Source organism: Anopheles coustani, assembly GCF_943734705.1.
Source record: "Anopheles coustani chromosome X unlocalized genomic scaffold, idAnoCousDA_361_x.2 X_unloc_5, whole genome shotgun sequence".
Classification (NCBI taxonomy): domain Eukaryota; kingdom Metazoa; phylum Arthropoda; class Insecta; order Diptera; family Culicidae; genus Anopheles; species Anopheles coustani.
Window position 1 is genome coordinate 635,364 of NW_026525159.1, and position 26,471 is coordinate 661,834.

The following is a 26,471-nucleotide window of genomic DNA, read 5'->3' on the forward strand; positions in this document are numbered from 1 at the left end:
CATGATTGTTCTTAGTCGATCGCGCTCTGTTGATCTGCGATCGATTCCCTCACGCATGATCTGCGCTCCAGGATGATTCTCCATCCGCTCGTTCGGATGCCAAGTTGTCGAGTTCACCGTAGAGCCCGCCATGCGCTCCTCTGGCTCACCCGAGACCGCTTGCCGCTGCTCAGCAGATTCGCTGTGCTCCGTCGCTTCCCGCTGTCCGATGCACGCTTGCCGGAAAATACGGTCCTCACTCGACATTTTACTTTGCACCCGCGCGCGAATGTAGTTTAAACTTAGACAATTAAATTGCGAAATTAATATTTTGAAATGTTGTAACTACAACCGGTCGAGTCACCGAAAGAAGAAGATTTGTAAATACCTTTGGACGTGATCCACTGATCAGTCAAAATATTAATTTATTTTCTCCTTCTCACTATTGCGACTGGCGCATATTTCTTCGGCGCTGCTTTTATATACATATAAATCTTCACTAGCGCCCTCTTTTGGTAACGATCCTTTGAACACGGAGGCGTTTGACACGTCCCCACGAACACTCCCACGCAGGTGTCCCCATACGGCCCTGTCATTTCTGACATATGGTTTTACCTCTACTGGAATCTTACTTGACCATCCTATTTTTATTAGTTGTATAACTTTTGAGAGAATTTAATCCCTAATTTGTTCTCTTTTTATATCTTCCATATCTATATAATTTGGTACCTGATTATCAGCAATGTCCATGTGCTCAATACGATTTTAGATAGGTAACGGTAAACGAGACAATGCATCCGCATTACTTATACTTTTTCCCGGTTTGTGCACAACACTGTAAGAGTAGTTCGACAATGTAATTGCTCAACGATGTAAACGTGAAATAGCTACTGCAGTTGATCCCTTTTGTGGATTGAAAATCTGCTTTAAAGCTTGACTATCCGTATCGAGCGTGAACGTTGATCCGTACAAATATTTATGAAATTTCGTGACCCCAAAGATGACCGCAAGTGCCTCTTTATGTATTTGACCGTAGTTTTGTTGAGCCGGTGTGAGCGTGGACGATGCAAAGCACACAGGCTTTTCACTTCCCCATTCCCAGACCAAGGAATGATTGCAACTGACTCTCGTGTTTTGGAGCTGGCGCCAAACAAACCGCTTCCACTTTGTTAGGGTTAGGCCCAATTCCCTTTTCTGTTAATTTAAATCCGAGATGTTCAATCTCCGTGACAAAAAAAACTAGATTTTTCCCAATTTATATTGACTTTGTGTTGGTTGACCTTATTTAATACCTCAAAAACGTTTGTTCGACATTCTTCTATGTCACTACCACCAATCAAAATATCATCCAAATATGCTACGGCTTTTGTATCCAACAAAATTTGGTCAATAATGGATTGAAAAATGGTTGGCGCAGCACTAATGCCGAATGGCATCCTGGTATATCTAAATTAGCCTCTATGTGTATTTACCGTGTTAAATCTATTTTACGCTAGTGTTAAATCTATTTTACAAAAAAAATTATAATTACTTAAATTGGCTAAAATATCTTCTACGGAAGGCAAGGGATAATGCTCCGTAGATAAGCATCTATTCAACGCTGCTCTACTGTCCAGACATATTCGGATTGATCCATCCGGTTTTGGAGTAACTACTATGGGACTTGCCCAATTTGACGAACGAACACATACGAGTATTCCGTTCTGGATCATTCGATCGATTTCCTTTTCTACCTTTTCTCTAAACTTGTATGGAACCGTGTACGGTTTGTGAAATATTGGAATGGCGTCTTGTTTCAATACAATGTCCGCCGTAAACCCTTCGATGGCTTGACTTGACTTTTCCTGACACAAATTAGGAAATTTTTGTAGCACTTCCGACTTCAGACTATTGAATAGCATCCAGGGATGAAAGTCCAATATTCCCTAACTTCCTCCACTCGGGGATTAAAACATCTAAGGTAGAACGACCTAGTAGTGGATTAATGTTTTTTTCTCCTTGAAGCACAAAAATCTTAATCCTCGCTGTTTTTTCCTTATTTTTTATATCAACTAAAAATTCCCCTTCCGGACAAATGCTTTACCCGGTTACCGATTGGAACATTTTTTTGCTTGGACGCAATACATAATTTGTAAATTGACGTTCGTAAAGATCTTTAGAAATTACAGAATCGCACGCTCCCGTATCAATTTCGAAGTTGATTATTAAGGGTTTACCCGACGCTCCTACTATCTCTAGATCCATTGTCGCCGGTACCGCACTACTCTTACTCTCTTCCGCACACACCGATACACGACGACTCTCACTCACTACCGTATCCTTCGACGACTCGCCGCATGGTGCTAGTAGATTCAGCTTCATATTTTCAGCGACGTCCACCAGCTCCGCCACTCGATTATGTGTGGTAGCTTTTTCGGCGTGCGACACAAGGTAGACACGTGGCCCACTTTGCCGCAAGCAAAACACGTCTACTACTTGGCAGGACACGCCTCGGGATTATGACCTCTACCGCATCGGAAACAGGACGTCGATCGAAACTTTGCCACTAACCCCGGTCTCCTCGTAGGGGGATTTGCCTGTTGCCGCACATATCGCTCTGGACGCGGCTTCAAGGCTGCAATTTTCGGCGCTCCTTGCATTTCTCTGGACTCTGACTCCGCGGCTTCCCACGTGCGGGCGATTTCACACGTTTTTTCGAACGAGATGTTGAGCTCGGTCAACATTTTTGTCCTTAAATTGGAGTTATTGACCCCCGCGATGAATTGATCCCGTAAGGCTTCTGATAAGAATGCCTTGAACTCACACGACTGCGCCTTTGACTTAAGGTCCGTTATATACTGGACTAGGATTTTTAGGCCAGGTACCTGGCCCGTCAGCAGTCCCTGGCTCCCCTACCGCCCCATTGTTGGTTCCATGCCGTCCCCGTTACAGTTTCTAGGTCTTTCCGCAGAAGGTATATTGTGTTGACAATTGCCGAGCGATAAGTGGGTTCAAATACAAATACGAATTGCGGGATAAAAAATTACGAAATAATCTGACCCTCTCTCTGTTCGACCAGCGCCCGATCTTCACGCGCAAGATGTGTCCCTTTAATTGAAGCCCCCATCGATATGTATGCAAAAGCACTGTTATATCGCAAAATGTAACCAAAAAACCAAACGCGTCTATCGAACAGCTCGGTTAGTAGAAGGTTTTTCGAAGACAGGGACTTGAACCGAATTACCCACACAACACATATGCATGTAAATCGAATATCAACTTGAAATAATCGTACTTCTGTGCAATATGATTGAATCGTAAATGATGCTAAAATAATGCCTAAACGTACAAAAGTGGAGGCGCTAACCGTACATTGTTCAAAATGTATATGTTTAGTCGTATATTTTCTAAGTCGGCATCATATACGACTATACATCAGGCGTACATTGTTCGTATATCTATACGTATGCATAAAGAAAATCGTATTACATTCTTAATCGGCATCATATGCAACAAAGAATATACATTGCTTGTACATTGTCTATGCGTAATGCGATTCCGATTCGAAATATACTAATATGAGATTCAATTTATTCAACTTTATACGACTTCGTGTTGTGTGGGTACAGCATATTGTACCAGTTTCTGTGCCACACAGCACATGCAACCGGGTACTGCAACCTTTGCAAACGGTAAAATGTCAGATAGTCAATAAACTGTCAAAATCTGCGCAAATGTGTTTTCGGTCGTCGAGTGACAAATAGATTTGCAAAAATTTGCGCAACTGGTATTGCTTGCAAGCCGATGGAAAATAGTTGTTTGTGATGATATTTAATGTTTGTTCAAAAGATTTCGGTGAACACATTACCTCTCTGTAATTTGTTACAGTTAAACATTCAAATCAACACTGAATGCGCTTTCATTTGGATCGGCTCACGAATAGGAGCGTCGATACGAAACAAAACAAAAAAAATGACAGCAAAACTGCCATTCGCGCGAGTATTATACACCCGTTTGGAAGGTAAAGCTACCTGCTCGCACAGCTCGGACATATCGTCCTATGCCGCTCGCATTCTCGCTCTCCCTCCCTCTCTCCTCTCACTCTCACTCTCTTTTTCTTTCATTCTCGTTTTCTCACCCAATACCTCTCTTTCTTTGTTCACCACTCTATGTCCCTTACTTACCCAACTCTACCCTCTCACCTTCCACCGCCCATTTCCTACCTCCCTCCTCCCACCACCCATCTACCTCCACTGATGACCATCCACCCACCACCATCAACCACCACCAACCGCCCACCAACCACCACCAACCGCCCACCAACCGCCCACCAACCGCCACGAACCGCCCACCAACCGCCACGAACCGCCCACCAACCACCAACAACTGCCCACCAACCACGACCAACCTTTCACCAACCACCATGAACCGCCCATCAACCATCTCCCATCTTCCATCTCCCATCTCCCATTTTCCATCTCCCATCTCCCATCTACTCTTTCTCACTTTGCCAACCACATCTACCATCGCATTCACACTGTCTCGCTCTCTCTCATTATCTCTCTCTCTGTCTATTTATCTCTCTCTCTCTCTCTCTCTCTTATTATCTCTCTCTCTGTCTATTTTTCTCTCTCGCCTTGTCATACATTCCATTTTTATCTCTCTTTTTCCCACTATGTCAGCTTCTATCTTTACTGTATGTCTCTCTCTTTCTCTCTCATTTTATCGTTCTACCTCTCCCTATTTCTTTATCTCACTCTTACACACACTAACAGCACAAAATTCCAACAACAACGCACAGAAGGGTCGGTTTTGCTTAACAGGCCCATTTTTCTGATTTTGAATTAGTAGCGACATTGAATCAGGCATCATTCGAATAAGGGTTACTTTTCGCGCGCGTGTTTGTTGGGCCATGGTCGACCCTCGGAAGGAAAATTATTATATAGGACAATAGGCTGACCCGCTCGCTGCTCGCACTTGCGAAAACGGTATCCTTCCGCCATGATATTCACTGCTGGTGCTAAATGTTTTTTTAATAATTCCACCCACTCGTCGTATGTTTTCGAACACGGATCATCTGGTGCACAGATTCGTGCCGCAACGGAATACATACATGGCCCTGCCATTGTTACTAGCATTGGCACTTTTTTCCTGTCTGGCACATCGTTCACCCAAAAGAATTGTTCGAACCGTTTGACGTAATCATCGTATTTTTCTCCGATTACAAACTGCTCCATGCTGCCGAATACCGTCATTGGTGTACCACCGACAGCCATGGATGACACGGGTTTATTATCTTCGATCTTCATCGTTGTAAAGAACTACATTCACCGATTTCAGTTGATCGCTGAAGTGCCTGAATACGTTTAGAGCGCTTTTTGTATCACACTGTAACATGCTATCCTTTTGACCGACTTGACTGGACTGATCATTTATTCTCAAATACCAGTGGCGTCTCGTCCACCTGAGCAACCTGTGCACTGCACAGTCATGAATTTTTAAAAAGAATCACAAAATTATTTGTTTAGTTATGGTATTGTAATTTCCACCCGCAATAGTTGCGTTCAAAATCTACTTAACGCTTTACAACGTTGCGCTGGGCACTTCTGCTGGTGCACCGCTGCTACAAACGAGCATCTTTAATCAAATAAGAACAGTTCTCTTAACCACAGTCTCATGATACCCTCCTCATTACGAATGGTGAAGAAGCGCTAGTTTTCTTAATAGCAAGAGTCAAAATCCAGTTGGAAAGTCGATCAGTTTTGTTTACGGGTGGGCACTTCTGCCAGTGCACTAGCCAATCGTATATGTACACATTAGTTCTCTCGTGCATGTGTTGAATACGTCCATGTGAAATAGTCGATGTATAGGTGCCTTTCCTGTGCACATTAGATTGTACCCAGGCCGGACCCGAAGTGAGCCTGACTTGCCAAATAAGAATTTGATTCACAGACAATGACTAACCGCGGATATATTTTCCGAGTAGATATTGACGTTCGTGAAGTAAATTTGCAAGAAAATCAAACTTTGAAATAAAATCGAAGAAACAAACATGCAAATATAGCCAACAATTTAAAGCTAATTAAAAAATGTCTAAGCTGACACGTTGGACTGGGCAATACTGCAGGTGCACACAGTTTCATTCGAAAGATTTTTCATGCAATTGTTCTATTTAGCGTGAAATTACCAGTCAATTTATACATCAACATTGAGCAATACATCGTAGATGAGCTGTTAAACTGGTTTTTCATGTACAGGCTGGCCTCGGTTTTCGTCACCCAACGGGACTTTGACAGCGTTGAAAACCGAGGCTAGCGGACTACAGCACTTACGTTTGTAATACCTACTCAAGACTTGACTGACACATTCAACCAGCCATTCAGTTCGCTGGGAACCCCAGTAAAATTTGGTAGATCCTTTACCAAATCAGGGATTTTTTCAAAACTTTCGGGATTTACACTTGTTCCATCTGGCTTTGTAAACTAAAGCGGTGGATCGGAATAATCGATTTGAGTGGGGGCGACATTGCACGCTTCGAGTGCGGCAATGTGGTTAATATAATTTGGTCAAGGTCTGGTCTCGGCATTTTGAAGGAAAAAGATTGCAATGAATTGATAAGATCCTCCAGGATTTTTTTTGTTTTAACACGTTTTCACTTCACTAGGTAATTTTACTTCTTCTTCTTCTTCTTCTTCTTCAATGGCCCGCTCGCAGTTGAGCACGTCGTGCTGACATGGCCTGGTCACCAATCGTTCTCCAGGTAGCTCGGTCCATGGCTGCAGCCCTCCAACCCCGGTCGCATCCGATGTCTCGCAGGTTCTGCTCCACTTGGTCCATCCACCGAGCTCGCTGAGCTCCTCGTCGTCTCGTGCCGGGCGGGTCGCTGGTGAGCACCTTCTTGGTGGGGCATGAGTCCGGCATCCTCATGACATGCCCCAACCAACGAATCCTGCCGGCCTTCGCCACCGTCAGGATGTCCGGCTCGCCATACAGCTCAGCTAACTCGTGGTTCGTTCTTCTCCTCCACACGCCCTGCTCGTACACACCGCCAAAGATAGACCGGAGCACGCGCCTCTCGAAGACTGCGAGGGCGTTGGCGTCCTCCGTGAGCAGAGTCCAGGATTCATGCCCATAGAGAACGACCGGTCTTATCAGCGTGCGGTATATGACACATTTCGTGTGCGGGAGAAGCCATCTGGACCGCAGGAGTTTGTGGAGTCCATAGTAGGCACGATTCCCCTGAACAATGCGCCTCCGGATTTCACAGCTCACGTTGTTGTCCGGAGTTACGACAGTGCCGAGGTAGCAAAACTCCTCTACTACGTAGGTTGCCTTTTAAGTTTCGGGATTTGAAAAAACTGGTGATGCAATCTACCAACTAACAATTTTATCGTAAAGTTTGACGTTTTTGAGGTTATACGTACTCAGAACATTTTGACATAGGAGAGCTACTTGTGTTGTTAAAAAAATGTTAAAAGTGTCAATGTCCGCCAAATTGTAGAATTTGGTCGTGGACATTTTCGTGCGATTATTTTTTGCTACTTTCGACGTGAATTGTCACAGCAGTAGTGTATGAATGAACTTAATTCAACTTTTGGCGATGAAGCTCCATCAATGATTAGTATTTATCGATGGTTTGGAGAATTAAATCGTGGTCGGAGTTCACTCCAAGATGAATTTCGTGAAGGTCGTCCAAAATCAGTTGTTGTTCTGAAAAACATTGATGCTGTGCTTGAACGGATATTGCAAGATCGTCATGTGACTTATCGGAGATAGAGACAACCTAAGGTATTACTGGGACCAGCATATACTTAATATTGCATGGACATTTAACTGTCAAAAAAATTTGTCCGCGTTGGAGCCCACGCAATTGGTCAATTCCTCAAAAAAGACTCGTGTCGATTGCAACTTTAAACATTTTTTTAACAACACTAATAGCGTTCGTATGTCAAAACGTTCTTAGAACAAATAACCTAAAAAAAGTCAAACTTTACGATAAAATTGTTAATAAACAGATTGCATCACCAGTTTTTCCAAATCCCGAAACTTAAAAGGCAACCCTCGTACCTCAAGTTCGTCGCCGTCCACTGATACACTGCTCCCCAGCCTGGCTCTATCACTGTCAGAGCCTCCGACGAGCAGGTACTTTGTTTTCGTCGCATTGATCATTAGTCCAATCCTTGCGGCCTCGCGTTTCAGTCGGGTGTACGCCTCGCACACCGTCCTAGTGTTCCGCCCGATGATGTCGATGTCATCCGCGAAGCCGAGGAATTGGAGAGAGCGGGTGAAAATCGTGCCACGGATGTCGAAGCCCGCGCTTCTCATGACACCTTCCAGAGCGATGTTGAATAGAAGGCAGGAGAGTCCATCACCTTGCCTCAGACCCCGGTGGGATTCGAACGGATCCGACAGCATGTTCGAAATCCTAACCTTACACAGCACCCCCTCCATTGTGGCCTCTAAGGGCTCGCAGTCAATGTGGGGTCACTCCGGTCAAACGATGTGACGGCGTGAACGCCTGGAATACTGGCCTCCTCGTGGCGCCACTGGACCCCCTGGAGACAGGGGTGACGAACAGAGATCTGGGTGGGAGGGATATCCGCCCTCCCGTGCACTATCAGGGTGATGACCCCGTTGGGCCGGGGTTATGGTAGTGTGCCGCAGACGGAACGGGCCTTGTAAGGTGTCTTTAATCCTGGTTTTAGATACCTAGCCCTCTGGTCTGTTTAGCCTCTCCGAGTGAGGGAGGTTAGGATGGACCCTATGTCAGCGGACAGGACCGCGAAGACATAGGGAGTGTTTCGGAAGGGATTCACTCTCCTGGAAGTTTCACGAAAAGTCGCAAAGGTCGAAGTCCAGATGTGCTCTGTCGCCTCCCGGGGCGCAGGACTGAGACCGATGCGCAGGCCGCGAGTGGACGTTCGGTTACGAAGGAGTTGGTGGTGCTTCTCCTGGGGTTGCTGGCGGGCGAGTAGGATGGACCCGCCAACCATCGAAAGTCATGACCAGCAGCAGAACGGACGACGCTCGTGGCACAGTCGGGCACGTAAGTGCAGGCGCTAAAGCGCACAGAAGGAAGGTGACGGAAAGCTCTATGGGGCGACTTGCCATACGTCGATAGGGGATGCACCGGGGATCCTCTCACCAAGGTGGTACCTTTGCGACAATTGTCTCGTCAAACCGGAAACCGGCCTGTCAAGGGCCTGGCACAAGACCAGCCAGGCCAAAGGAAGCACCAGCGGGTGCAGAACGAGGGACGGCACGTAGATCGAGCAGGAGCTCGATTTTGCGGGCCATAAGATCGCAGATCAGAGGTGTAAACCTGAGTTCAAGTCCCATTTACGGGTTTTTAGGAGGTAGTGGTGTCATGTAAGTCAGCTGTCGGATCGATCTTCTGAGCCGCTTAAGTTGCATTGCGCCGAGTCCGTCGCCTTAGGCTTGGGAAATAGCCCCTGGTAGTCAGGGTAGTACCTGTTACACCTTTGGAGACACGCGCTTTCACCCTTCAGGAGTTAGTTGCGTGCCACAGCGTCCGTAAACTGAGATTTTAACCTAGGGACAGATGCCTCTTCCGTCATCGCTTCTACCGTGTAGGTGCACAGCGTGACGGAAGGTGAAAGGCTCAGAGGAGGGAGTAATGTTGGTCATGGTCCCTCGGGACCAAGGCCAATGTGAACCCTCGTCCAAAAAAAAAAAAAAAAAATTGTGGCCTCTAACAGCCGAACCAGCTTCTCGGGGAAGCTGTACTGCCGCATGGTCTTCCATAGCTCCTTCCTGTCTATGGTATCGTAGGCCGCCTTGAAGTCGATGAAGAGGTGGTGCGTCGGGATCTGGTGCTCCCGGCACTTCTGGAGGATCTGCCGTAGAGTGAAGATCTGGTCGGTGGTGGATTTGCCTCCAACAAACCCAGCTTGGTAGCTTCCGACGAAATCTGTAGCAAGGGGCGCGAGTCTGCAGAAGAGTATCTGGGATAGGATTTTGTAGGCGGCATTGAGGACTGTGATGGCTCGAAAGTTGGCACAGTCCATTCTGTCACCCTTCTTGTACACTGGGTGGATGACACCCAGCTTCCAGTCTTCCGGTATCCTTTCCTGCTCCCAGATTTTCACAATTAGCTGGTGCATACTGACGGCAAGCTCTACCGAACCCATCTTGAATAGTTCTGCCACCAGCCCATCGCTGCCAGCTGCTTTGTTCTGTTTCAGCTGCTTGATGGCACTAGTAACTTCGTCCAAGGATGGTGGGAGCACCTCGTCATCTACCTCCTGGCTAATGTGCTGCTCAATTCTGCCTGCGCCGCTGCTGGACTCCCCCAATTCCGCTCCGTTCAGGTGTCCGTTGAAGTAGCACTTCCACCTTTCGATCACCTCTCGCTCGTCCGTAAGAATGTTGCCCTCCTCGTCACGACACATTGCGACGTTTGGCGTGTAGCCGCCTCGTGTCTTCTTCAACATCCTGTAGAACTGGCGAGTTTCCCCCGACTGAGTTAGCTGCTGCAACAGTTGTTCATCCGACTCCTCGAAGCGGCGCTTCTTGCTCTCGAAGAGCCGGGTTTGCTGTGTCCTCAGTCGTTTGTAGTGTTCCACGTTCTGACGGGTTTCGCGCTGCAGCATTCGGGCGCGCGCTGCGTTCTTCTCGGATAGTGCCCGCCTGCACTCGTCATCGAACCACTCTTTCCTCTGGTTAAGAGGCTTATGGCCCAGTGTCTGCTCGGCTGTGCTGCTGATGACTCGCTCCACCATACGCCAGTGGTCATCGAGGGACATCGTGGCGGTCGCGTTGTTGTCCGGTAGCGCTTCCCCAAGCGCTGACGCGTAGCCCTCGGCAACAGCAGGTATTCGCAGCCGATCCGTGTTTAGGCGTGGGGTAGGCCGGTGACGCAGTGTATTGACAGCGCAGAGCTTCTGCCGTAGCTTCACCATAACCAGGAAGTGGTCCGAGTCGACGTTTGCGCCCCTGTACGTACGTACGTCGATGATGTCCGAGAAGTGCCTTCCGTCTATGAGAACGTGGTCTATTTGGGAATATGTCTGCTGTGGTGATCTCCAGGTGTAGCTGAAACGAGGTTTGTGCTGGAAGAAGGTGCTACGGATGTTCATGTGCCTCGAGGATGCGAAGTTGATGAGCCGGAGGCCGTTGTCGTTGGTTAGCTGGTGGACGCTAAAGCTACCAATCGTAGGTTTATAGGCCTCCTCTCGCCCGACCTGAGGATTTAGATCTCCGATGACTATCTTCACATCATGTTGTGGGCAGCGGTCGTACTCCCTTTCCAGCTGCGTATAAAACGCGTCTTTGTCGTCATCGCTGCTCCCAAGGTGCGGGCTGTGCACATTTATAATGCTCAGGTTGAAGAAGCGTCCACGTATCCTCAACCTGCACATCCTGTCGTTGATCGGCCACCATCCGATCACACGCTTCCTCATAGCACCCATAACAAGGAACGCCGTACCGAGCTCGTGCTTGTCTCCACCACTCTGGTAGATCATGCAATCGCTACGGTAGGGGCGCTCCGAGACTCCTTTCCAGCGAACCTCCTGAAGTGCTACTATTTCAAAGCCGCGGGCTCTCACTTCCTCTGTGAGTATTCTGGTACTCCCGGGTGAGGTAAGAGACCTGCAGTTCCATGTACCGAGTTTCCAATCGTAGTCCTTTTTTCGTTGCGTGGGTCGGGCATGATTGGTCCAAATCGGGTATTCTTCGTGGTGACTATTCGTTGCAATTGTACAGAGGGTGGCTTGCAAGGCCTCTCCCTCCGCCTCCTATCTCGTCGGTGGAACAACGCATCCTAGCTGTTTTACGTCCCGTAGGATGCCAGGACAGGGTGTACAGCCGCCCCTAACATGGGGAACAGACGCTGGTTCGAGCCGCTCCTAACATGGAGAACAGACGCTCGGGGATGAACTACTAGCAAGTAGCAGTCCATTCCCCCTCTCAATTCAGCCTTTGCCGCCCATCCGCCCAAAGGGGTGGGTTTCCCCGTGTACCCAAGCTTGGATATTTAGGCGACAAGTTACCGTTCTGTACGTCGCGGACGTATTGAGTAGGAGTTGGGGAGGAGAGCCTATAGTAGCCTTCAGGAGGCGTCGGATCCAACCCTTTACAGAACTAATTTTACTTAGTATTTGTTAATCGCGTTTTTGTAATCACTTGATTTTTGTTTCACAATTTTTACGTACTGTTTTTTTTGTTACTTACAGTACCATACGCATCCTGTATTGGGTGATGGTTTTATGATTTATGATGCTCCTCTGACGGGCGTTGTGTTTTACTGCTCCTCTAGCAGGCGTAGTTTAGTTTCTGGAAAACCGGCTGTGAATGACTTCCTTCTCGGTGTAATGGATGGCTCCTTTTTGTCCTGTGTGAGCTGCTAACTGCACAGGTGACTCGGGATCCTTTTTACACGGCTGCACTCGGCGATCAGGAAAGTCTTTTTAAGTTTGGGATTCGGTGGTAACTATCACTCTAGCGTGGTTACTTTCACTTTCACTTGTACTTAATTTCACATAGCGTGGTCCCTATTCGGGGGCCAGTTAACGCACTGCTGCTCTTGTTGGATTTTTAATAAAAAGTTAAACTTTATTTCCTACAACATAAGTGCGGGTTAATATCTAACTATCGGTTTGGATGCTGGATACCAACTAATGATCGGTTCCCGATCTGGATCGTTGGTTCACGGTCTTCAGATTGTAGGTGGTCCGCGTCACTGCGGGAATCTGCAATCTCAGCATAATGTGGTGGTCCGGGGGCCGCGTCGCGATAATCGAATGCTGATCCACAATGTATGCGCTGGCGTTGTCCACAATGTATGCGATGGCGTTGTCCACAATGTATGCGCTGACGTTGTCTTGACTTGTGTGTGTGAATTTCATCGTTTCGAACGGTAAGTGTACCCCTCCCTTTCCCCTCGCTGTGTCGCAATGTACGAGACGGTGGGATCTTTGGATTCCGAATTGGAGAAGATGGAAATCGAGGTGGAACTAAAGCAGGCCAAACGAAGAACTGCCGCAGCCAGAAACCACCCAGCCGAGTCGGGTTTTAGTGGCTACTGGCTCGTTAGGCGCTCCTTCTACAGACGGTAGTTGTCCATGCCAATAAGCAGCCGAGGAGACTCCCGTTGGTACGATTGCAGCGGTACTTTCCTAAGATGCTGGTACCGTGCTACGATCTCCCTTTAGTTGAACGACTGTGGTGGTAAGGCCAGACTACATACCGTGCGCACCGCTGCTAACTCGTGGTGCTGGCCTGCGTTGCTGGAGCCGGCCACGAGAATGGAAAGTTCGGCTGAACTTTCCTCCTCTCTTGTTTGTCCGCCGGTCCAGGAGAGGTGAAGTGGTTTCGGGGACCCTTTTAGTCCGAGTTTCTCGACCAGCGTGTGATCCATTAGGGTTACTGATGAGCCCTCGTCGAGGCAGGCCAGGACGTCAACTTTCTTGCCGTTCCCGTGGAGCGTTACCGGGACGTATCGTAAAAGCACAGAGGACGTATCCGTCGAGTGCAGATTGGTAAACTTACGCTCTCTGGGTACGGGATAGGGCACACCATCACCTTCGGCAAGCGCTGCTGGTTCAGTTGTCTGCTGGTTAGGTTGTCGAGTGCCTTCATACAGCGATCTATGATGCTTCGTCGTACATCCGTCCCTGCCGCACGACTTGGAATCCCTGCACGATCCTTTGTGCATTTTCAGACACGATCGGCAGTTTCCGTTGGCTCGTACGTGATTCCATCTGTGACACCACCAGCTGCCAGTACGCCCAGCACTCAGTCAGCGTCTTGCACCCGCCATCGCAGATGCACGGTGCTGTGACAACATTGGTTGATTTTTCATCTTCATAACTGCGACGAGCACGACACCACTACCACTATGCGCTTCAGTCACCGTTGTTTCGGTATGTACGAAGAGCCCTTCGAAGACACCGTCCCACGCAAAAAAGTGCAACTGATGAGCACACACAAACCTCATCGATTGCACGAACAATTATTAATTTCACTGATTAATAACGCCATTCATTAATTTCACTGATTTTTCTCGGAGTCAGCTGCAGAAAGAAAGCAACGCCGTAGCAATTCACGACCGAACGAGAAACACGACGAACGTGTGAATCCTACGCACATCAGAAAGCAGAGACAATAACAACATCGGAAAAGTGAGAAGAAATTGACAGTGCGAGAAAGAGACAGGGAAACCATGGACTGCAATGGTCAATTCGCATGTATCTCTGACCGATTTATGCAAATTGAGGAGTTTGGTTTTTCAGACAATTTTGTGGAAGGTAAGGTTTATATGTTTTTTAAACTTTTTAAGAAAATATCCTGTTTCACGACTACGCAAGTCGTGAAACCATTGACGGAATCGCTCCGGAATCAATAAGGAACCTAATTGGTTCCGATGTGTTGATTGCACAGTCAACCAAGACCTCCTCAAATGAGAGGGCGTACACCTGCTGAGGCTTTTGATCTACAGCCCCTGTAGGCGAACGGGGGAATTCGGACTGGGAAAATCTTGATCCGGAGCCGTTTTCCTCCACAGCATTGATCCGCTTCCTGCGGCAAGTTGCAGCGAAGTGTCCACGCACTCCACAGGAGTTGCACGTCTTGTTCAACGCTGGACACAGACGGCCAATATGTTCTGTTCGGTCGCATCTCGAGCATCTCTCGGGTCGACTTTTCGAAAACATTGCATTGCTCCGGAAACGCTTTGATTCCACTTCATTATCCCGTCCGAAGTTATTCTTATGGCTCCCTCTAGGGTAGCGAGGCGAGCTACGCGATACAGCCATGATATTAGGGTCTTCCACTGGTAAAGGGTCGGGTTGTTGCGCTTCATCACGCGTCGCTGACTGGACTATAAAATTTGTGTCGTCAGGAGTTGCGTTCGAACGAATCGGTCTTGATCAGACGGACTTTACCCGCAGAGCCAGACCTTTTCCCTCAACCTTGCGTGAAAACTGAGGGCTGATTCCCCTCTCTCCTGCTGCATTGACGAGAATGAGTCGTGTTCGGCCGAGGTGTCCGTTAGAGTCTTGAGGTACCCTTCGAGGTTGTGCATGAACTCCGAGTAGCAATCGGCGGCATCAGAGGTAGGCCGTAACTTTGCCGCACGAACTATCCCCTGCAGTTCGTCTCCGATGGAGAGGTACAGGAGCTGGAACCGTCGCACCGGATCATTCGCGTTCGAAAGCGACGCCGCGATCTCGAAGTTATCAAAAAACTTTGTCCATGCTTCCCACATTTTGTTAGCCGGTATCCCTTTGGGAAACAGCTTGATACTGTCCCATCGGATGCTTGGCGGGTTGCTCTCGCAAGGCAAAGTCGTTGGGGCAGATGCCCGAGAGCCTACAAGGCCGGCAATGGTTTTCTCCAGCTCTTGAACCTTGCGACGCAGCTCCTGGTTTTCCTGATCCGAACCCGAGTCAATTGGACTTACAAACTTCCCCAAATCCTTTTTATTCTCCTCATCGCTCCCGTCTACGCTGTTATGTTCTGGGGCATGGACGAATTTGCTGATACTCGACATGTTTGCGGTAGGTTGGTTTCGAATGTTGGAAAAAAAATTCTTCAGAATGTCTGTAATCACTCAATATGAGAGGAAAAAAAAGCAAGAAAAAACAACAAAAACTCTGTTTAGCACTCCACAGGAAAAACTACCCTAGCGAGTTAATAAATAATATAATAAAGAATAAAAGAATAAAGTGTCTTGCTCAGTCACTTCTTCCAGTAAGTCGTCGACACGTTTCCCGAGAAATTCGAGGTATACTCGGTACCTCGGCTCACCCCGAGCGAAATAAGATAATCCACTCCTTCTCTGGTCCTCCTGAGTTCGCGACAATTTGCTCGTCCCGAGCTTCGCTTGTCCATGCTCATCCCGAGCAACGATTCATTTTTCGTTCTGCTCGATTTGCTCGTCCCGAGCTGCGCTTTCGAGTACTCGTCCCGAGCTACTCTTTTCCGTGCTCATCCCGAGCTACGATTTACTTTCCTTCCTGCTCCTCCTGAGCATGAGCTAATTTGCTCGTTCGAGCTGCGCTTTCGAGTGCTCGTCCCGAGCTACTCTTTCCCGTGCTCGTCCCGAGCTACGATTTATATTTTTCAATTTTTGATCCAAAAGGAGTTGGAACTGCGTGAGCGCGTGAGCTCTGTTCGCACGGAGCGAAAGACCGGCACGAAGCACTAACACTGACGATCACGCGGCGGCACGAAGCGGCACGAGGTTTTCGGATTCAAGGCACGGAAGCCAAACTGCACGTAGCGGGAGTCGAAATAGATATTACCTTTATACTTCTTTACTTTATTTTTCACGAAGTCGACGTGGCTTATCAAGCGAGCGATAACAGGAAAAAGAGGCCCGTCGATCCGTTGATCGACGGTTTTATAAGTTTCATCGCTCCCCTCCACTTCCCTATGCGTGGGAGAGTTGCCCGTAGCGAAAGCTCTCCCACGCGCTCTCTCATGTGACGTATCAGCACGCGGTGATAAGCTGACATTCCAGCACGCGGTCTGGCACGTCACACGATCTTCCGGGTCATGGAGGGGATTTGCATATTGATGGTCGCACGGAGGACATCATCAATATGCGCTTATCGCATGATCGCGCGGATGACATAATTGATATGCGCTTATCGCATGATCGTGCGGAGGACATAATTATTGTCGATCAATTATTTCCCACAACCATTCCTCCCCCCTTTGGGACGCAGGCGACCGTCCCAAATTCCGCACGTAGGTGGAGGGTCGTCCTCAAGCTCTGGGGTCATCGGCGGCACGTAGCCAGGAGTCGAGTCAGGAGGACACTGCGCTGCTGCTACCTCAAGTTGTTCGTTTGGCGCTGCGTCGGGTACGGAAGAGTCAGGTGCGTCCGAATGCTCCTTGGATAGTTCCGTTTCAGCGGCCTCAACCGGGAGGGGGGCCAACAGCCTCACGTTGCGCTTGTAGATGCCGCTGCTTGTTCGTATGTCAGCGACACGTACGACGCCGTCGGGTCCCACGTAGGTTTTGACGACCAGGCCCATGGGCCATCGTCCAACGGGTAGGTTGTCATCACCGACTAGTACGATCTGGCCCGTCTGCAAGTTTGTAGTGCGTTTCGTCCACTTCGCACTACAACGTAGCTGAGCAAGGTACTCAGTTCGCAAACGGGACCAGAATTGCTGAGCGAGTTTCTGGACTCGCTTCCAGCGAGTTTTGACACCGGCCGTGTCATCGTCTCCAAGCGGGGCAGGAGTGGTGAATGAGTTGAATTCCCGATTGTTGTGAGTCTTGCGAAGCAGACTCAATTATCGGGCCGCTCGCACGAAGTTGCGGCCGTTGTCCGAGTAGATCGTGTCCACGTAGCGACACGAATCGCAGTAAAGCCGAGATGAATGCCGATGTTGGCGGATCTTCCACTACCTCCAAATGTGTGGCTTTGGTAGTGAAGCACACGAAGATACAAACGTAGACCGTTCTACGCTTGCCTGATCGAGCACTTGAAACGACTTCGAAGGGGCCACACAAGTCCACGCCAGTGTGGGTGAAGGCCGGAGACACGTTGACGCGAGCAGACGGCAGCTGTCCCATCTGCTGGGAATATTGTCTTGGGCGCGCTCGGGCACAAATTACGCATCTCGAGATTACCCCGACGACTGTTCTCCGCAGGTCTCGCATCCAGAATCTCGCACGGAATTCGGCCATGATCAGCTCAGTTCCCGCATGGAAGTTGTGCTCGTGCAAATGGCGGATGATTACACGGGAGAAGGGATGCGACTTTGGTACTAGGAAAGGTGCCTTGGCGTCGTCAGCCAGATCTGAGTTTCCTAGTCGTCCCCGCACACAGATGATCTTATCCCTTACTATCGGGTCGAGATGCTGCATCGAACCCTTGGGAGCGACTGACCCGGAGTCTTGCATCTCCTTGACCTCATTGGGAAAGCACGTAGCTTGCATCACCCGTACTATCAGTTGGAGTCCGTACTCCAATTCGTCGAGTTGAAGGGGTCCTGATTTTTTCTCCACGGAGGATTTGGGTGCGCGTAAGTTGAAGATTGCTCTACCGAGCCACGCGAAATGTCGTCTTGTCATGATGAACGAGTTGTGGTGCTTGTACTGGGATAATAAGTCATCACAATCGTTCCCCACCATGGCCGTCAACAATAGAGGAGCGTCGACAGCTTCCTCCAACGCAGTCACGTAGTTTAGTTGAGGCATAACTGGCCTTTCATCATTGACTATGAAACTCGGTCCGTTCAGCCAAAAACTCGCAGTCTCGCTGTTTATGAGCTTGTTGGCAGGAAGTCCTCTGGCCACGAGGTCTGCTGGGTTGAGTTTCGTCGGCACGTAGCTCCAATCCAGACGATTCGTGGCAGCGTGAATTTTCTCCACCCGGTTCTTAACGTAGACTCCCCACTTGGTGTTATCGGAACGTATCCAAGCCAGTACCACCTGAGAGTCAGTCCACCAACGGGTTTGGCTTATCCGGGTGCCAAAGGCGTCCTTTATTTTGGCATAAAAGCGAGCTAGGAGCAGAGCTCCTTGCAGTTCGAGTCGCGGCAAAGTCACCTCTTCGATGGGTGCCAGTCGCGACCTGGAGCACAGCAACCGAGATTGCGGGTTTCCTTCACCGTCCAGAAAGCGAAGGTAAATGGCGCATCCAAAAGCCTTCGTAGAAGCGTCGCTGAAGCCGTACATGATCGCGTCCTGAGGTTCGCTGGGCAGCGCCATCCTTGGGATTGGGAGCTGTCTGAGAAGCGGCAGGTGGCTGGCGAATCCGTTCCAGCTTTCGATCATGCGAGGAGATGCGGCTTCATCCCATCCGAAGCCATCTCGCCAGAGGTCTTGTAGCAGAATCTTTCCGGTGACTATCACTGGTTGGAGGATCCCGATAGGATCATACAGCTTGCCAACTTTGGATGCTAAACGTCGTTTCTCCAATGAACCCAAAGGCTCGTAGAACTCATCTTGGACTACGAGCTGGAACGTATCCTCTGTAGGGCACCAAGCCAGGCCGAGCAACTTGATGGCCTGCTTCTCACCAATCTGTAAAGTTGTATCGCGATGTTCCATCGGGATTTTGCTGGTGATCTCTGGTGAGTTGGATGCCCACTTTCGCAATGGCATCCCGCGTATGTTGAGTGCTCGCTCGACGCTTGTCCACGTAGAACGATGATTGGATGGCGTCAGCTGTCTGGGGATCGGAAGTCCGCACTTCCTCCCCGGCTTCGAACAACGCCCTGCAAGCCAAATAAGACGAAGCAGCCTCACCGTACGTAACAGTGAGGAGTCTGAATAATTGCATCGTGTCCTTTGGCTTGTCGCGCCACAGAATGCATTGCATCCAAGTGTCGGGCTCGGATACCCATACTTGACGGTACATCTTCACGATGTCGGCAGTTGCCACCACGGTTTGAGTACGGAAATCTAGCCAGATTCGGAATAAGTCAGGCTGGATCACGGGTCCTACGGCTTGGAGGTCGTTCAGCGAGATTCCCGTCGTCGATTTCGCGCTGGCGTCGAACACAACGCGTAGTTTTGTGGTAGTCGAATCTGGCTTGACCACGCAGGAGTGGGGAATCACGTAGCGTACTTTGGGGAGCTCCTCCGTTGATACTGGGCACATGTGGCCCAGCTCTTGGTACTCTCGCATGAACTTTCGATATTCTGCGTAGGTGGGCTCATGGCTGGCGAGACGTCTTTCTAGGGCTAGCAAGCGGCGTCTTGCTTGCCCCATTGAATCTCCTAGCTGGTTTAGCTCCCCCCGTAAGGGAATTTGTACGACATATCGTCCGTTCAAACCGTGGAGTCGGCGGCATCATTTGGGAGTTCTTCGATTCTCCAGAATCGTTCAAGGATCTCCTTCAAGTCATCGACGGACGTAGCTAGACAACTCTGTTCGTATAAGTCGGCTCAATTGTCGTCAGTAGACATAATCTTCACCCGTATTTGTTGAGTGATCGGGATTTTACTTCCCACGCCACTCAGCGTCAATCGTGCGGGTAGCATCCCTAACCCAAGACGTTTGGCCGCGTTCTTGGTGATTGCCTCGATCTGGCTGCCGGAATCGAGCACACATCGGATCCGTTGCCACATCCCCATGTTGTCCTGGATGAGTATCGCGACCGTAGCGAGTAGCACGTAGTTGTCCAGTAGCGGGATGTCTTCCGTTGGTGAAATGTCAACCGAGGCACGTCTTGATTGGCAAGAATCGGCAGCAGGATCACTCGATGAATTGGCGCCCGAAGGGGGGTCATTACCATCCTGTGGGGTGGATTCATCAGGACGAGGCGCAGGACAAGCACGATGATGCACGGAGCCGGAACGAAGCACGGAGCGGGATTTCCTCGGGATGTCGCGAGCACCAGGCGGCAAGTGGCAGGCACTGGGCGGCGCGGCAGCACGAGGAGGCACGGAGCAGGAACAAGAGGCGGCGCGAGCACCAGGCGACAAGAGGTAGGCACTGGAAGGCGCAGTAGCACGAGGAGGCACGAAGCGGGAGCGGCGATCCACGTAGCGGGGACGACTCGGCACGGCGCGAGCACCAGGCGGCAAGTGGCAGGCACTGGGCGGCGCGGCAGCACGAGGAGGCACGGAGCAGGACCGAGAGGCGGCGCGAGCACCAGGCGACAAGTGGCAGGCACTGGGCGGCGCGGCAGCACGAAGAGGCACGAAGCGGGAGCGGCGATGCACGTAGCTGGATCGACTCGGTACAGCGCGGGCACCAGGCGGCAAGTGGTGGGCACTGGGCGGCGCGGTAGCACGAGGAGGCACGGAGCAGGAACTGAGCGGCACGGTGATGTTAAAAGGAACAGAGTGGGCACATACCTGTACACAGCTTGCATGACTTGGCAAACCTTGGACACCGGGCGGCAGGCGACAGTCCCTGGGCGTTGCGGCAGCACGAAGAGGCAAGGAGCGGGAGCGGCGATGCCCGGAGCTAGAGTCACTCGGCACGGCGCAGGCACCAGGCGGCAAGCAGCGGGCACTGGGCGGCGCGGTAGCACGAGGAGGCACGGAGCACACACGGGGCACGAAGCGGGAACGGCGAGGCACGGAGCTAGAGTCATTCGGCACGGCGCAGGCACCAGGCGGCAAGCAGCAGGCACTGGGCGGCGCGGTAGCACGAGGAGGCACGGAGCGGGAGCGGCGAGGCACGAAGCTGGAGTCACTCGGCACGGCGCGGGCAACAGGCGGCAGGCAGCAGGCACTGGGCGGCGCGGTAGCACGAGGAGGCACGGAGCACACACGGGGCACGAAGCGGGAACGGCGAGGCACGGAGCACACACGAGGCACGAAGCGGGAGCGGCGAGGTACTAGACTGGAGCGGGGAGGCCCGAAGCGGGCGCGTGAGGGCACGGAGCCAGCAAGTCATTCCTATGTTAGCTTGGGGTGTGCGTGCAGCATGGTGTGGTGCTTCTTGCCACACACTTGGCACCTCCGCTCGCTAGGGCATGAATTGGCCGGATGTTCCTTCGAAAAGCAATTCATGCACTTTCGGCGGTCCATAATGTAGTTAATGGATTGCATTACGGACCGCGCGCGCAGTTCTGGGCACACGGTCGTGATGTGGCCCGCCTCGTCGCACGCGTAACACCGCCGCGTCCCAGCCCTCTGACCCCCCTTGCTTACCTTTGCAATGTTGCTGGTGGGAACAACGGCTGGCTGGGTTGCCGATGCCTTCCGCGCAGGCTTGGGGGCGATGACAGCGGGCTTCGGGGCGTCGGTTGCAGTCAGCACCGTCCGTGTTGCTCGCTGGTTTGTTCCACGCGCTCGATCCGTCCTGACCGCCGTATCCTCTTTGCGCTTGGGCTGGTAGTAGATCTTGTTTGCCAAGCCGTCCAGCTCCCCACGCAGCTCAACCCACGTAGGGATGAGATGCTGGTCCGCTCGCCGTGTCACGCTCGCAATGGTGTCAGCGTCCAGCTTCTCCATTACGAGCGCGACAATCAGCCCGTCTTCCACCACGGAGGTGGAGTCGTCAGCATCGGCGATCTGGCGGGCGGAGGCCACGGCCGTCTCCACCACGTCGATGATGCGCATCAGCGCGTTCGCCGATGGGGCACTCATCCGTGGCAGTTCTACAATCCTTCGAATGTGGCCCATAAATGCCACTCTTTTCTTGTAGAACCTCTCCTCCAGCTTGGCCAAAGCTTGCGTGAACGGCATTCCAGCGTTTTCGAATGCCTCACAACTATGCCTCGCGATGTCGCACCGCTCGAGGCACTTTACCAAGAAGGCGAACTTATCGGAGTCCTCCGTAAGCCCAGCCACGCGCTTCTCGAATCGGCTCGAGAACGCGGGCCATTCGGAGGGCGAACCCTCGAACTTGGGCAGTTCTATGCGAGGCAGGTGGTCTGCTCGCGATGGCTGCCCCGCCACCGTGGTGTCCAAAATGGACGGCTTGGAGGCGGCTCCCTCACGGCGCTTGGTTGCAGCCGCCATGGCTGCCGCATAAGCCTCCGTGAAGGGGCCCCTGCGCGGATGGGGGCCGGTGACACTTTCGACGCGCATCAGCGCGGCGTTCCCGTCCCGCCACAGGGACGCCAAGATGTCCACCTTCACGGCGGCCACCTCCGGTTTCATTTTCGCATCGAGGCTTGCGGCCACCTCCTTTACGCTGCCCTCTAGGGCGGTAAGTAGCCGCAAGGCCCCGGCCACGTTGCTTTCGTTATCGTTATTCATAACGTAATGTCGAGACAGAATTTTGCACTTTTGCACTTTTCACGAAATCACGTCGGGGTCACCAATGGATCAGCGTGAGCGTAAGTTCTGTTCGCACGGAGCGAAAAACCGGCACGAAGCACGAATACTAGCAATCACGCGGCGTTTTGAAGCGGCAGGGTTTTCGGAAGCAAGGCACGGGAGCCAAACTGCACGTAGCGGGAGTCAATATAAAATATCAATTTTATACTTCTTTGCTAAGAGCTTTATTTTCACGAAGTTGACGTGGCTTATCAAAGCAAGCGAAAACAGAAAAAAGAGGCCGTCGATCCGTTGATCGTCGGTTTTATAGTTAGAACGCCCCCCCTCCACTTGCTTACGCGTGGGAGAGTTGCCAGTAGCAAAAGCTCTCCCACGCACTCTCTCTTGTGACGTACCGGCACGCGCCCAGGTGGCAGCGGGAACTCAAAATTCCATGTCACGTCTACGTTTCTCCCGTCTCCATCCGTTTCCACCCCTCATTGGCCCACACTTTTCAAACGATGTGCAACACCGTTGATACGCTTAGCAGGCCATCCTACTCCCACCTTCGACCCCGGACTTTCGTACTCGCTCTTTTGGGACTTAGTCAATTTTTGAAATAGTTTTCATTTTTGCCAAACTTAAAGAAATAATGTCGATTTGATCAATGACCTTGTTGGTCATTCAAACTTAGTTGGTTCAATTTCAAACTTATTATAAAACTAATCAGATTAAACGTACTTAAAAAGCATGTCCATAATGCACTTGAAATGATTTCAGCACATTTTACAACGGAAATAAACATAGAAAAGAGATTATGCGTTCGATTCCATCATTTTCAATATGATTTACGTCCATGTATTTGAAAATAACAATGAAAATCAAATTCACACTTCGACCAGATTTTCAATCGCTCCGTGCCAAGCGAAACCGCCTACATCATTGTGGGATTTGGTTGTCCTGTGGACAAAGTTTATTGCGGGTGGATAAATTATTTTTATCACCGATTTTTCATGCAATTGTTGAATAGGCGAAACCTCAACCCCGTACAAAAAAAACATTATCAAATTAAAACAATTTTAGGACAGATAAACTTTCGCCACACGCGATTTCTGTTCAACGATCACACTTATTTTTGACCACCATAGTCTCAAACCCAAGCTCACAGTCAAGCTGTCAGGGGAGCGTTCAGTGATGGCAGCCGCCGTGACCGCTTGGTACGCGTCGAGTGCAGTGATAATAAAGTGCGTAAAATAGTGATGTTTTCAGTGTTATTTAGTGATCATTATCGTTAAGAGTGAAGATTTTGTACGTGGGCTTGCTTTGCGGTTCATATTCGGCCCGAAATTGGAAGTTGTAGTGTTGTTTACATCGCTACTCTTCCGCATGGTGAGGTACTGCTGCTGCTGGCGTCCGATCCGATCTCGAGGAATTCATCGGTGGAAAACGGAAAAAGATGAGTATTTTATCATATGTTATATTATTTATCCATGTTAAGTGTTTTATATCTCTTTTTATTTGCAGGAGCTGTTTTGTATGGAGTTGGTTTTGGCTACCACTTGACCTATGTGGGTCCGACGGCGTACCTCGGAATCGCGTTAAACTTGGCCGGATCACATTTCCAGTGTTATTTTGTGTGTTTAGTGATATTAAGTGAATTTTAATATTAAGAATAGTGTATATTAGCGTCGTTAATCAATTAAACAGAAAATAAATATATGTTGTGAACAATGTATGGAACTGGCGGACTTATGTTTGCATGATGACCATCACTACACAGGGTACTCGGGGGCCGCCATTACTGACCCATGCGCATGCGCAAAATCGCCCACGAGGGCATCTCAGACCCGCTGGTTGCGTGTCACAACCAGCGCCAAACCAGCGCCAAACCAGCGGGGTTTACAACATTTTTACGCGTCGCGTGACATTTTCTGCCTCCAGGGCGGTGATAAGCTGACATTCCAGCACGCGGTCCGGCACGTCACACGATCTTCCGGGTCGTGGAGGGGATTCGCATATTTGATGGTCGCACGGAGGACATCATCAATATGCGCTTATCGTATGATCGCGCGGAGGACGTAATTATTGTCGATCAATTATTTCCCACAACCACATATGTTGTTTGTTAGAATATTGTTGCAACGCAACAGGCTTTCTTTCCGCCGGCAGGAGAGATTAGACACACGTCTTTCTTGAACACTTCTATTTTATTTTAAAGAGTTAAAAAATTAAACGTACTTTCTCCGCTGCCCGAAATGAAAGACCCGTTTGTCATCTCCGGTGCATCTTTTATCGCTTTCGCATGCGTCACGCGACAACCTCGGCCCTTGACCTTTTAGCCGAGTTTCGGGATCGGGCGTTGCCCCATTCCCGATCAGCTGTGATCGCCGCTGTCCGCCCTCACTCATACGCCTACGCGCCACTGCACCGACTCTATGCGATCTATGGGAGCGATCCCGCAGCGCCCTCTTTATGTCATCATTAGAACTATTTCGATCGGACCGTTGCAATACACAACACTGCCCCCCAAGTGCTTGAAATAGCTCAAGCACTTTCCGTCGGTCCGATGTCGAGCAGCGCTATTTTGACAGCCGGCCTCTCTAGTATTTTTCCGCTCGCTAGCCGCACGTGTACCCGTCGAACTTGTTTATCCTTTGATAGTTCAGCCTTTACGATAATTCCCTTCGGCCAGCATCCTCGTGGTAAATTGTCGTCTACAACAACCACTACGTCGCCCTCCTTCAGTGGATTTACTTTGCCAAACCATTTCGTTCGTCTGGTGAGTGTTGGCAGGTACGATAACACCCATTTCTTCCAAAATTTATCGGCGTGTAGCTGTGAGGCTTTCCAGTTGTTCCGTAGTGCTTCCGGCGCATCGTCGAATGTGGTTAGCGGTTTTACTCCCGATGATGAGCCCAGTAGAAAGTGGTTCGGGGTCAGGGGTTCATCTTCCTCACTATCCAGAGGTACGTGGGTTAGCGGGCGTGAGTTGACTATGTGCTCCACTTCAGTCAACCAGTTAACGAGGGTAGCATCCGTTGGTGTTCGTGTCAGCTGGATATTATTCAGTGTTTTCTTCACTGACTGCACTAGCCGCTCCCATGCGCCGCCGAAATGTGGTGATGCTGGTGGGTTAAAAACCCATTTAGTATCACGGAGGTTTATCTCGTCGATCAACTGATCCATGTTCACCTTGTCAATCGCTTCCTTCAACTCACGGCTTGCGCCGTTAAAGTTAGTGCCCCTGTCGGAAACGATCTCTATCGGGGTCCCTTTGCGCGTGAGGAAGTTTCTTAGTGCCATGATGCAGCATGATGTGTTAAGTGAGTTAACCACCTCGATGTGGATTGCCCGGACCGTCAGGCATGTAAACAGAACTCCCCAGCGCTTTTCTGTTTTTCGGCCGTTAACCACTGTCATCGGTCCGAAATAATCGATCCCGGTGAAGGAGAACGGGCGGCAAAAGGCTGCCAGTCGCGCGGTGGGTAAGTCGCCCATCATTGGAGGGTCGGGTAGAGCACTACGAACTTTACAAAACATGCATTTGCTTCTTACCCGATGACAGGCACTCCGCAACGCCGCTATATCATATTTTTTCCGAACCTCGTTCATCACGGTCTGATGATTGGCGTGTCTGTAGCGGCGGTGGTAATCATCGATCACTAGGTCCGTGAGATGACCGTTCTTTGGGAGAATGATTGGCCGCTTGGTTTCCTCGTCTACTTGCTGACAAGCATCAATCCGGCCTTTTACCCTAAGTATTCCCTTTTGGTCCATATATGGGCTCCTTCGGTAAAGAATACTTGATTTTTCAATTATTTTTTCACCCTTTTTAGCTTGTGATGTTTCGCTGAGGCGGTGATATT

General features: G+C 50.2%; 1 protein-coding gene and 1 pseudogene across 1 annotated transcript; one reads left to right on the forward strand and one right to left on the reverse strand.

Moving 5' to 3' along the window:
* Window positions 1–16,613: 16,613 nt before the first annotated feature.
* On the reverse strand, window positions 16,614–19,047 carry LOC131270710 (uncharacterized). Its single transcript, XM_058272465.1, has 2 exons — window positions 17,247–19,047; window positions 16,614–17,158 (listed from the first exon to the last, which is right to left on the reverse strand). Exons 1-2 carry the CDS (start codon window positions 19,045–19,047, stop codon window positions 16,614–16,616), a joined length of 2,346 nt encoding a protein of 781 aa, XP_058128448.1.
* A 4,752-nt stretch (window positions 19,048–23,799) lies between these two features.
* On the forward strand, window positions 23,800–26,038 carry LOC131270712 (uncharacterized; annotated as a pseudogene).
* Window positions 26,039–26,471: the final 433 nt, after the last annotated feature.